The sequence below is a fragment of the Megascapheus bottae genome, chromosome 5, assembly GCF_031878675.1.
Source record: "Megascapheus bottae isolate mThoBot1 chromosome 5, mThoBot2.hap1, whole genome shotgun sequence".
Lineage (NCBI taxonomy): Eukaryota > Metazoa > Chordata > Mammalia > Rodentia > Geomyidae > Megascapheus > Megascapheus bottae.
This window is the reverse complement of record NC_143513.1, coordinates 49,540,194-49,553,951: the sequence shown is the minus strand read 5'-3', so window position 1 is coordinate 49,553,951 and position 13,758 is coordinate 49,540,194. Positions and strand designations below refer to the sequence as shown.

General features: G+C 39.4%; 1 protein-coding gene across 1 annotated transcript in view; it reads left to right on the top strand.

Annotated features, from left to right (window-relative positions):
- Cdk6 (cyclin dependent kinase 6) overlaps nt 1-13,758 on the top strand; it is a 181,926-nt gene that overhangs the window by 78,466 nt on the left and 89,702 nt on the right. The window contains exon 3 of the mRNA XM_090333119.1: nt 4,084-4,251. Coding sequence (XP_090189245.1) covers nt 4,084-4,251 — 168 coding nt within the window. The remainder of the gene's footprint in view (nt 1-4,083; nt 4,252-13,758) is intronic.

The window sequence follows — 13,758 nt, the reverse complement described above, 5'->3', positions numbered from 1 at the left end:
TGTGTTTGTGGCTAGATATAGACTCTTTTCCCCATCCAGAAAACTAAGAGGATCAAACTTAGAACCTGTCTCCTCTGGAGGCTGAGATCTGAGGATCATAGTTTGAATCTAGCCCAGGCAGGAAAAGTCCAAGAGATTTTTATCTCTAATTAACTAGCAGAAAGCCCAAATGGAGCTGTGGCTCAAGTGGTACAACTTTGAGGGAAAAGCAAAAACAAAAACACAAGCTAAGTGTCAAACACCAAACACCTGACCCCTTGAGTTCAAGCCCTAGTTACAAGTACCAAAAAAAAAGCCTCAGGTCAATTTTTAGTTTGTGTATTTTAGCTTTAGAGAAATAAGAGGATGAGTGTTGTGGAACACGTAAGAATAATGATAAAAAGTTAAACATTTCTAGTATGCAGACACAAAGGTCCAAAATCTTCAGCAGGAAGTTGCGAAGGTCTATCCCACCTACAATCACCCTGGAACAGATTTCTGTCCATCTTACTGCCCTGTTGAACCCTGCCTCCAAGGTCATGAGTTTTGGAAAGATAAGTAAAAGTCCCAAAGTACCACAAGTATGACTCGATGCTGAAACCTTTTGTACCAGAACTATGCTTTGTAACGTAATAGGGGAAACTTTTAAACCTATGTTTAACTTAAAGACCTTTACTTGGCAGTATCCCTAGTTTCATTGCATTGCTTCACTTGAGTTACAGGGAAATATTTTAAGTCTTTTATAGGAAAGATTAATTTAGATTAAAATCTTGAGAAACTGATGTAAAGGTATGTCTCATGATACTATAAACTGAGATAGAACAGATAATATGCTTAGGTTAGAGAATCCTTTGAAATGTCTTTGATTGAAACATTTCTAAGAAGCAAAGGTGTTTTTTGTTGTTGTTCTTCCTTAGTATTCATTCATAATGTTCTCTGGAATTGGAACCTGGGCCTGTTCTTAAGTGTGACTAAAATTTAGACTGATAGTTCTTACTTGAAACTTGACATCACTGTTAGTGCAATCATGTGGATTCATACTGACTGCTTAACCTGTGCTTGGAGTGATGTTAACACTCTCTTTATTATAGCCTTTAAGCAAAAGACAACTAGACCCATAATCAAAGTACCAAAATAACACAATAATAATGATCATAACATAGCCCAAGGAAGAAAACTATGCAACTGTTAAAAATCACCTTGGATGAAAAAGTTACCCATTGAAGACATTTATTTAGATGACAAAATATTCACAACAAACTGTTGGAAAACTTTAAAGAAAAAACACAATAAAAATGTACAGAATTGTCATTTTTACCTAAATATGTATATGATTTCTTTTTTTTTTTTTTGTGGGTTATGGGGCTTGAACTCGGCCTGGGTGCTGTCCCTGAGCTCTTCAGCTCAAGGCTACCACCCTACTCTTGAGCCAAATCCTACTTCCCGTTTTCTAGAGGCCAACTGGAGATAAGAGTCTCAGATCCTTTTGTGCCAGGCCAGGCTTTGAACCTTGATCCTCAGATGTCAGCCTCCTGAGTAGGTAGGATTATAGGCCACTGGGCCTGGCAAATGTATATAATTTCTTAAGATGAAGAAGACCTACAAAACCATTACTTATCAGTGAAGTTTTCTCTGTTCTCTTATGCACTTTTAAATGATTTTCTTTTACTCTTGATTTATAGGTTTTTGCTTTAGGCATGTATGCATTCATTTTTTAGGGTGTTTTGTTTTGTTTTGCTAGTCCTGGGCCTTGAGTTCAGGGTCTGAGCACTGTCTTTGGGCTTTCTCAAGGCTAGAGCTCTACCACATGAGTCACAGCACAGCTTTTTTCTAAGTGTGTGGTACCGATGAGTCGAACACAGGTCTTCGTGCATGCTAGGCAAGCATCTACCATTAGGCCAAACTCCCGGCCCATGTTTTCAATTTTATAATTAAGAATTGTGCAGTATTTGCTATCTGAATAAATGAACAAAAACAACACACACTTTTTTAAACTCTATTCAAGTTTTTAATAAATTCAGATAGGACTTTTAGTAATTCAGATTTAAGTTTTTATATTGCTAATTGGCAGCTTAAATTGAGCATTGTGGCATGAAGTGAGCAGATTATTATCTATGCTGCTCTGAATAGGAGGTGCTTAGTGTATAGGAAGCTAAAGATGATGAGCCAGTATGGCACTACTTTAAGTTAGTCATGCTTTTTTAAAAAATCCAGTGCTTACAAGATGTGTGCTTATGTTTTCAATAAAGACATATTTGCCATAGCAGCAACAGATTTTTTTCTCTTACCATTCTGTGCTTTATTTTCACATTCGTGTTTGCTCATTTCCAGTTGTTGGACCTGCAGTGGTTCTCTGTCAGTGTAGTTCTCCTTCAGGGTCTTCATGTCTGGCATCTTAGAAGGAAACCCCTGCCAGCACAGGATGCCCATGGAGCAGGTCTCATGATCACTGCATGGTCTGTCTTGCCTCTTGGTTCACATAGGCTCTAGAGCAGTGGCTGCATTTTCTTCCAGTTGTTTGTGAATCTGTCTCCCCCTGGAAGCAGGACGCCTATCATGGAGTGCTCGCCCTAATAATTACCATCTGTTCAGTGTTCACTAGACACTGCGATTCTACTCCACATACATTGATTGCTTCATGTAAACCTCTGGTCAGTAGGAAAAAGTCAGTGCTGTCTTCTCCAAGTGATTGATGGGGAAAACAAATGCTTCAGTTTTAAACAAGCTAGAACTTGAAGCAGAGCTCCAAACTCTGGAGAAAAAACCAAAGGGTGACCCCTATGTTGGTCTTGGTAAACTGGTTTAATGGTACGTCTCATGAACATAGCTTTTTTTTTTTTGTCTCAGACTCTTCTGCTGTGGATATCCAATTACTTTTTTGCCTTTTTTTTTTTTTTTGCCAGTCCTGGGCTTGAGCTCAAGGCCTGAGCACTATCCTTGGACTTTCTCAAGGCTAGAGCTCTACCCCTTGAGCCTCAGCACCATTTCTGGCTTTTTCTCTATGTATGTGGTACCGAGGAATTGAACCCAGGTCTTTATGCATGCTAGGCAAGCACTCTACCACTAGGCCAAACTCCCGGGCCCTCCAATTATTTTTTCAACTCTTTTGTGAAGAAAACAAGTTTATTTCCCCTCCCCCATTACATACCATTCTTGGAATATTGGGAGGGAAGGAATTCACTCCTAAGTTCCTATTTTCAGAGATTATTTCTGAGTTTTATGTTTGTCTCTTAATTTTTGAGACCTAAAACTAGAAAAGTACCTGATAGTAGTTTATTTTCCGGGCACCCTCCTGTTCCACGCTAGTTAGTGATAGCTACCAACAGTAGCTCTCATTTATTACATGCTGACAGCTCTCGTTTTGTAAATAAAGTTTATGGAGTAAGTTTTACAGGAGAAAATATGAAGGCTTAGAGAAGGGAAAAGTGTCTTGCCTTGTTTTACATACTTCACTGATCTACTAAAGAAATGTGTTCATGATCTGAATTCAGTTTTCTAAATTCTACTTTGGGTCACTAATGTGTCTCTTAACTGAACCCAAGGGAGAGGACCAGTGGAGCCAAGAGCAAAGCTCCCAAGATTGAGGCCATCCCCCCACTGCTATTCAAAATTAATAAATCATTTGTTTCTTGTTATTTGGGGCCCATTCTTGAACCTACTTCTACATACATATTTATTAATTTCTTACACTCCTACTGTGGTAGATTAAATGAATCACTAAGCAAAAGCTGCTTGTGGTGTCTGACTCATAGTATTAGGCAGTATAAAAACAATAATCACCATTAATAATAATCATATTAGCCTGATTTTAATTTTTTGAAATTACACATTAAACAATATAAAAATATATGAAGAAATGTATCTCCCTCTGATGTTGTTTTATTTCTTGGTAGATATCATGCCACTAAAAAGAATCTTAAATTGACCCTTCATTAATAAAATCAGGTTGACAGTGAAAACTTATAATGCTGTTGAGAATGGGAGAATTGTATTTAATTAGTACTTACTAACCCTGCAGAGTATTGAGGATTCAGCAACAAATACGAACTTGAATGCAGTTGTAATTCAGTTTCAAGTATTTACTAATTTTATTGTTTTATTTAGGATATGATGTTTCAGCTTCTCCGAGGTCTGGACTTTCTCCATTCTCACCGAGTTGTGCATCGTGATCTAAAGCCTCAGAACATTCTGGTGACCAGCAATGGACAAATAAAACTAGCCGACTTTGGCCTTGCCCGAATCTATAGTTTTCAGATGGCTCTTACCTCAGTGGTGAGTAAGACAATATTGTCCTTTTGTTAAATTCGCTTTTTCTGTTTTGGGATGACAAACTGCCCCTTTTCAGGCTCCTACCGATATTCTGGCCTCAGATAATCATGGTCTGAATGTCTTTGCATATTTTTATAAAGCAGTGGGTAAGAGGAAAGCATGCTGCTTCCAACTACAGACACATCGGGCTGATTTTTTTTTTCTGTAAGGTTTATTTTATTCTAAAGCATTTTTCCATCTACACCAAACAAAATAGATGTACTTGGGGGAAAAAGTCTAGGATAAGAATCAAATAATAACATTTTGGTAATTATATGTAAAAGATAGAGGTACAGAAATGAAGCAAATAGAATCGGGCTGATATTTTTGTCAACAGGGCTCATTGCAGAAATAGTCTATTGCATCTTAGCCACTAAAGAGGAATCAGTTACAAGTTTCCAAATGCTTTTTGCCATAACTGCTGTTGTCAGAGTTGAATACATACGATAGGTGAAAATGCACAGCCTCAAGGTCAGGGTAGGGCTAGGAACATTGATGTATGTGTAGCATTCTGGCTTGAGAAGCAGAGTACTCACCCAGGTGAAGCTGTGGCCCCAGTGCAAATGAGGAATTAAATTGACAGTGAACTTGGATAACCCTTAAATGGTTAGCACTCCCTTTGGGTTTTAGACTGAACACTGTGGCCATGTTTTATTTAACAAAGAATTACTATAACAACCTGTTTATTGTCTCATTCCAAACCATAGTAGCTAATGCCTTTGGTTAGCTTCTATTTCTCCTTATAGTTCATTGTATCTGAGAGGAATATTTGTGAGAACTGTCTGAGAGTAGGTCTTAATTACTCTTTTTTTTTTAAGTTCTTTTATTTACAGTGATTTCATACCCTGATACAAAAAGGCAACCAGAGTCATTTTTGGTATGCTACTTTTTCGGGGGAATGTTTGGAATATGGAGTTACCATACTTTTTTGGAAATAGCAGGTTGATGCATTGATTCCCATTGACTGGTGATTCCCATTGAGCCTTGAAGAGATGATCAAGTCAGAGGCAGCACTGACCTGGGTAGGGGGCATGGTTGAGAAGTACATGGTAACATCACAATGACAACAATGCAGTGACTACTTCAGGCATTTAGTATCTATGCTTCAAGGAGGATAACAGTCCGCACAACAAAAAATTGTCTCCTCACATTTTAGTTGTGAAATGAAAGCAGAGTTCAAATGATAGAACACCAGCTGTAGGCAAGGGAACTAAAGGTCCTGAATGCAAATTCTAACACTAGAACAGAAAAAAAAAAAGGTACCCAAATTCCAGTCATACTTCAGCTGAGAAGTAGAGATTCAGCAGAAAAGTTAGAAATTTTTATGAGATAAGCAACTTACTTGCCTTGGGGGTGGGGGCTCCAGGATCTAATTTTTCAATATGTTCTGTTATACTCTGTCCTCCTTTCTTTCTCCATATCGCTAACCGAAGTATTAATGCCACACCTGCACAAAAAATGTTCTTCATAGTCTCAACGTCATAGACTTTACCCGAGGCATCAGAATATCTCCAGAGGATTTGTGCTGCTATTGTTGAAAGATGAGGCCATAACTCTCTTCCTTTTTGCCCAGCATGCACCAGTAAGTTCTAAGGATAGGCCTGAGCTTTGGGTGGAGTGAAGCAAACCCTTGTGTTCTTACATAATCACAGGAGAAAGGGCTGAGTCTGTGTGTTTCCCCAGTGGGAAGGGTGAGGTAGGCTTTGGGCTTCCCTAGGAAGTTACTGCTGCAAGTTGTTTTGGGGCCCTAGGGAGAAATAGGCTTTGTGATCTAAGAGCATAGTGGGGGAGGGGCTGAAGGAACTGGTCTCTTGGAATATATGAATTGCAAGACGATAAGCTTATCACTAAGCTGGATACCTTGTTTTAATCCTCACCCCCAAGTTGTTGTTCTTATTATTGTTTAGTAGTAGTGTTATTATTTTGCTGATTAAACTTAAAAATGATAGTCTGTGAGCAACACCAGTTAGCATTCCCATCCTTGCCAAAGGTCAGGATGTTCTAACAGGAAAATATAGACCAGTTATTTAAGCTTCAGAGAAAAAGGAAAGGCAAACACCAATACGTGATTTTTCAGGATCCAGTTTGTACTGTGTGTTCTATATTGCCTATGATGACGTTAAGTAAAAGATGTTCACAGATGGGAAACACTTTATTTGATTGCGTGATAGTCAGAATTTCATGATAGCAATAAATAAATATGCCTCCTATGGAGTAATGTATGTTTTAAATTTTATATTTTTTTTCTCTTGAAAGGAAAAATCCACTTAATATAGCAATGCTTTGACTTACACACATGCAAAAACTTAGAACACCAGTTGTTTGGACTGAACTAGAATGTATTTTTAGTGTCTCTTGAAGAGACTACACTCCACTTCCTGAAAATACACATTTTTCAGTAGCTTATGTCATCCAGGAACTGGGAATTAACTTCATCTGTGGAGTGGCAAACAAATCACAAGTTAACTGACATCGTAACTACCCTGAGAAATGTCAATACATTACTTGCTCTCAAAGCTTTGATTCAAAGCTCCCTTTCTAGTACCTCATGCAGGAATTGATTCCTCTTTCCTGCCTCAAGAGTTTCTGGAGTGTTGTCTTTGATAACATTGCTTTCTGTTTTGCCTGTAGTTATTTGGGGACTGTGTTTGTTAAGCTGTAAGTCACTGGAAGCCATTTGCTGGTGTCTTATTCAGCCTTGTTTATTTTGATAGGCCTTTAGGAAATACTTTAATCAATAAATTGATAATGTAGGGACAAGTCATTGAGCAATAATAAAAATAGAGAGAGTCACATACATATTCAACTGTTTCATATTCCTCCATTGCTACCTGGTAGTACTAAGCTGAAGACTTACTAAAACATCCCTTCAGCTGTCAGCCCATTAAGTACCATCATGCTGGAGGTATCCATGTTCAAAGTCCTGAATTTCAGGCTACATGCTATAGCTAGGTCTCATGTGAGACTGTGAACGCAGTTCTGTGTCTTATCTTAGTCTTCTCTACTGTCTCATGAATGCATGAACTATGTGAAGTGAAATGTGACTCAGAACTGTGATCCTTGGATTTCAGCTTCCTGAGTAGTCATTAAAAATATAAAGTAGCACTTGGCTCTTTTACATTTCAGTGGGCAAAAATAACTTTTTTTTTTGGCTATGCTGTACTTTGAACCTGGGACCCTGATACTTGTTAGGCAAGCCCACCTCTTGAGCCATGCCTTTAGTCCTTTTTCTTTATTTTTCAGATTGAATTTTACACCTTTTGCTCAGGTCTGATCTCAGACATTGACCCTTCTACCTCTGTCTTCCACATAGCTAGGGTTCTACGTGTATAGCACCTCACCCAGCCCTTTACTCTCATTGTCATAAATAAAAAATATTTTATTTGTTGGCCTTTTTGGGATAGTCATCGTGAATGTGGACTACAGTTGTAGCTAGAGGTGCTATATAGCTTAAGGACAAGTGGTTAGTTTGTCCCTATTTGATAAGTTGGGACTGATTTCAAGGTTAAAGTATCCATTGTATGTCTTGACTTGCTGTCACATATATAGTTGTGTATGTACATGTACCCATACAAAGGAAAGGATTATGTTTATTTAGTTTATTTATTGTTTTCTTGAGGCAAGATCTTGTTATACATCCTAGGCTTGCCTAGAACTCCATGACTAGATCAGGCAGGCCTGGAACTCATGCTTCTTTTTGCCTCTACTCCTAAGTACTAGGATTCTTTAGACCTAGGGAAGAGGGAGATGAGATCTCTATCCCAAGCCAAGATATTAAAATTACATGACTGAATCCAAGTGGCACGGGCTTATCCTTCCTCCTGAAGCAGATTTTTCCCTGTATGCCCCTCTTGACTTCAGTGCAGAGTCTAGGTATATACATGGACTGTTCCAGAGAATGCATGGCAGCTCCCTCATGGTTCAAGAAGCAGTTAGAATCCAGAATAGTGAGGATCCCACTCTATACCTAGCACCTGACATTGATTATTTTTATCAGAAAAGTTTCCCTGAGAATGTGTAAAATCAACTTCTGTGACCTTTATTAAGCTGTAAGGCCTGTGGATTACAAGTTAGAGGAAAGTCTTTCGATTGTATATGTAAGTGATATGTTGGAATCATGATTCATTGGCTTCTATAATCTCTGTGACAGTGTTTCAAGACATTCAATCCAGTAACTGAGGACTACCTAAAATTATATTCAGAGTCATTCTGAAGTCATTTCTGAGTACTTTTCAAGTACATTGTAGCATGCGATACAGTTCATTCTTGTCTTCCAAGTAAGGGAAATGGAGTTTTAATCCCAGCAGTCCGTGATTCTGATTGACAGAAAGACCTGGGACCAGCAGCTCACAGAGGAATTGATCTTCATCTAAAATGGGACTGATAAAATTCCATTTTCCACAAGTATTGTAACATTTGATTGAATATATATCCTTCTTGTGCCTCTAACACTATGTGTTGTTTTGTTGGTTTACCTCTGTGTTGGTAAACACTAAAAGAACTTTTTGAATCCAAGCAAAACTTTTTTGTTATGTTTAGGGAAGAAAACTAACAAAATGGATTTGTGGCTTTCAGTCAACAGATAATGATTGATCAGTTTCCGTGTGCCAGGCACTATCCATGAGAGTAGGAGATGATGGTGAACAAACTGGGCAAGTCTTTGCTGTCAGAGTTTGTAAAGTCAGGCCCTGTCATGCCACTCAGCTATTCAGCAGGCTGAGATCTGAGGATCCCATTTCAAAGCCAGCACAGGCAGACAAATCTGGTAGACAATTATCTCCAGTTAACAGAAATGACTCATGTAATAGGCACCAGCCTTGAACAAAATTTTTAAAAAGTCAAATTAGAGTGTGAGGTTCCGAGTTCAAGCCCCACTACTGACATTAAAAAAAAGGGGAGGAGGGAAGACTAAAAGTAGGGAAGAGGGGCTCAAGATCTGAGTAAAATAATCACACAGTGAAATGTACACTTAGAAACAGAGGCACATGCAATAAAGGAAAAGGATATGCTGTGTGAGGCCATGTGACCCGGGAACCTGCTAAGCTGGGGTGGGCCGAAGGGAGGAAGGGTCAGGAAATCCTTACTGCTCCCTGAGTCCCCAGCATCCTCCTTTCCAGAACCTGTCAGATGCAGGCTCTGTGGATGTGTGCACAGAGCGCTCTGTGCCTGTTTGCTGTGCATGTGTTTGGAATAGCTCATTGTACAGGACCCAGTTGGCACAGGCAAGTGACAAAGTGAAGTAGGACCAGAGATTGGAGAACAATGTCATCTTTTACAGGAGAAAAATAAATTGTTTATGCTTGTTTCCTCTTCGTGCATGTTTTATTTACTATGGAGACCTGGCAAAGTTTGTGCCTCAGCTTGGGCAGCCGAGTTGCTCCCACAGAAGCCTCCAAGGGTTGCCAGTGCATACTGAGTAAATCCAACCAAGAGCATTACATGAGTATAATGGAAAAAACCCAAGCCCTGTCGACCCAGCACCTCAGCCGAAAGTGCAAGACACACCTCTGAAGCAGGAAAAGCTCCTGTAACTCCCTCCCAGCTCCAGCCTCTTGTCATGACACAACCAGGTCTGTTTTGTTCAAACTTGCAGTTGCCAGTACATATTTCATAGCTAACAATGGAGTGTTTGTGTCGGTTTCGTTTTCACTTTCACCAGTGAGGGAAGTGGAACACAATGGGGCAGTGCATAAAGCTGGGAACAGGACACGTTTTCTTTAGGATTCCCAGGGCTGGCTACATGGAAAATGCCAGAGCCAATACAAACATGAAAAACCCTTCCAGATTCTCCAGTGTGGCATTCTCTCAATGGTCATAAAACATTCTGAATTAGCATCTGATAGGTTAACTCTGCCTCCCAAGAAAGGCAAACATTGATGACGATTAAGGGAAATGTCTTCCATGTGGAAAGACAATGAATCCTGTACTGTATAGAAAGCTGCTGCTAGGGGTATGTGTGTGTGTGTAGGTGCGCTCATGGACGCACGTACACATGCATGGAAGTGGGTATCTAATTACACCAACTATATTGGTGAACTGAATCAAATGACTGCTCTCCTTGTTTCTAAAAGATAGCCATTCATTTGACTCACCTAATTCTAGCTCCTTCATAAATGGTCACTGTTGCCAATTAGTTCTGGATGCAAACACTTGAACTGTAATTCTTCTGCCTGAGGATGTTTTCTCTGAGGGAGCACTGTGTGTTCCTCACTCCCTCTGTACACTTCCAGGCAGCATGTCCTACCAAGGTGTGGAACAGATAGGGTCGGCTTGTCATCTGGCTTTTTCTAGAACCCGTTATAAACACTCCATATATTGCCGTTCTAAACTCAGAAGATCAAACACTGTCTTAAGGTTGATAAGACTAAGTGTGTTGGAGAAGTTATAGGCAAAGGTTCAAAAAAGTGATAAAATGTTGTTGCTATTTGAGAATTCTTTGTTGTTGTTGTTGAGTGATGATTCTGGGGTTTTGAACTCAAGGCCTCATAAACTGCTAAGCCAGCCTACTGCTGAGCCACAGTCCATTCCTTTGTTCACAGTAGTTATTTTTGAGATAGCTCTTACTTCCTGCCCAGGTACTTATCTGGACTATGTGTGATCCTCATGTTCTTCTCTTCCATTGGTTACTGGTATGACAAGCAGCTGCTACCACACTCAGCTTCTTCAGTTAATTTGAAGTGTCACAGATGTTGCTACCTACCCTGGCTGAAAAACCATGATCTTCCTTATCTCAGTTTCCCATATTGTGAGTATGATAGGTGTGGATCGCTGCACCTAGCTGCTGGCTGAGGTACGGGGTCTTGTGTAAATATCAGGCTGACTTGGAACCATGGTTCTCCCTATCTCAACATCCCAAGTACCTGAGATTACAGGCATAAGATACCAGTGCCTAACACCTCTTTGACATTCTTTTTTTTTTTTTAATCAGTTGTGGGGCTTGAATTCAAGATTTGGGTGATGTCCCTGTGGTTTTTGTTTTACTCACTCTATCACTTTGAGCCACAGCTCCACTTTCATTTCTTTAGGAGGTTAATTGGAGATAAGAATCTCATAGCCTTTTCCAGCATTAGGGCTCATGCCTGTAATCCTAGCTATTCAAGAGGCTGAGATCAGACTCATATCTCCAATTAACCACCAGAAAACAGGGAGTGATGCTGTGGCTCAAGTTGTAGAGTGATAGCCTTGAACTGAAGAGCTCAGAGTCTGCACCCAAGCCCAGAGTTTAAGTCCCACAACCAACCCCATCCCCCTCCAAAAAAAAAATCTTATAGGCTTTCCTGCCCAGGCTGTTGCACAATTCTCAGATCTCAGCCTCCTGAATATCTTGGATTGTAGGCATGGCTCACTAGCGTGTGGTCTCTTTAACATTCTTGCAAGAATCTGCCTGAATCAGGGGCTTGTCTGAAAAACTTTAATGAGATAATTTACTTAACTCAAACATTGTATTCATTTTCATACCTAGACTATGAGGCAAGGTCTTTGCAATTGAATAAAAGACAATGTATCTATAACTTGGATTTTTGTGTCCTCTTCACTACTTGAGATATGTGAGCTTTACAACTGTCAATATGCTTGGCAAGGAAGGGAAAGGTAGTCATGCTCTTTTTGCCTTGTCTTCTATAATCTTGTGGTATGAAATTGAAATTGAAATTGTTACAGAATTTCAATTCGACTCTTTTTAAATCAGGTTTTAGAATAATTCAGTGTTCTTCATAGTGCCTTCCTTGGATGAAAGGGAGGGAGGGAGGGAGGGAGGAAGGAAGGGAGGAAGGGAGAAAGGAAGGATCTGTCCTCCTTATTTTCCAGTGCTTAATAAGTGAATTCCAAACCCAAGTGCAATGGCTCACACCTGTAATCCCAGCTACTCTAGAGACAGGGATTGGAAAAATTGAAGTTTAAGGCCATCCCAGGCAGAAAGTTTAGCAAGACTCCATTAATAAGCTGAACCCAATGATAACATGGGTCTGACCTCCAGCTTCACAGGAGGCCGTACACAGGAAAACTAAAGCCTGAAGCTGGACCAGGGCAAGATTTAAGAGTCTATCTGAAAACTAAAATGTGTGTATGTGTGTGTGTATGTGTGTGCGCGCACACACACACACACACATGAGCAGAGGAAGGGGGAGTTAGAAGAGTACCTGTCTAGCAAGTCAAAGCCCTGTGTTCAAACCCAGGTTCTGGGGGGAAAAGAATAGAATGAGTTCTGAACTCTATGTCATATAGTTGTTTTATAGTTTTGCTCCGTCTTCTTCTCTGTCTTGCCATTTGAGGACGACCTCCATGCACATAAACACATATTTCTTTCCACCTTTCATCGTGAAATGTTTCTATTCTTAGAACTTAATTGTTTCACAACTCCTTTCTCCAATGAATCGATGAACACATTTTCAACTCTTGTGTTTTCCGTTTTCCTTGTGTCATTGCATCATCAATTATAAACACCTAAAGATTTTTTTTGTATGTGTTTTAGAAGCAACTTTCCATTTCCAGATGATCTTTCCATTTGCCTATGTCACTCCCTGATAATAACTTCAGTTCCAAGGGAGTAACATTTACACTTTGCATGTCTATCTGAGCAGCCATTCCTAGTCTTCAGATGATCAGTTTTGTATGTCATCCCTTCTAGTTCAAAGATCATATACCTTCCTTATTTCTCTAAAATGTGTACTCTTGGTTCCCATATAATATGCTTGTACTTTAGGACAAGGACTTCTTGGGATAGTTAAAGGAAATGCCCTGTTGTAGAGTCTTTTATTTAGCCCACTTGCGTCCTTGAAATTAGGTATGTGTTTCTGATCATCTGTACAATTCTCTCCAGAAGCTAAGGTCACACTTGTAAATGATTATTTTCTAGTGCTGGATTTTCCATCTCAATTTTATTGACTTTTTGTTACTTTGCCAAATTTGACTTTAAGTGATGATCTTGCTGAGCCCTTCCTTTTATTGCCCCTGCTTCCAAATTTCCTTTACTTTAGGGATTGAAACACAAGGTGGGTGATATTGTTGCAGTGAGCATATGTAAGGTTAGTAATGGTTTTTAAATCCTCATAAATGTGAATATGAAGCTTGACATTGGGCTGCGGTGAAATAATCTACCTTCGAGTCTCAAGCAAACATCCAAGCTAAGGAAGGGGAAAGCGTAGGAGAATTTACTTTAGTGCTGCTCATATATTTATTTTGAAGGCTTGGCAAAATCTAAAAATGGGGTTGTAAATTTAACAGCTCAACCATAAAAACCCCAAAATAAGGGATAAAAAGCTCTATTACTTCTAGGTTTAGATACTAACATATAAAGTTACAAACTTTTATTTTCTTTTGCTGTCTTAATGTCTAAAACCATCCTTCCCTGTCTTTCCCATTTTTATTTTGATTAATTATTTCTTAAAGATTACCGATGCTTTGAAATGTGTAGAAGCATTTTGTGAGTACTTTTCTGATCTACTTCAGTTGACAGATTTCACGGTAGGGTTA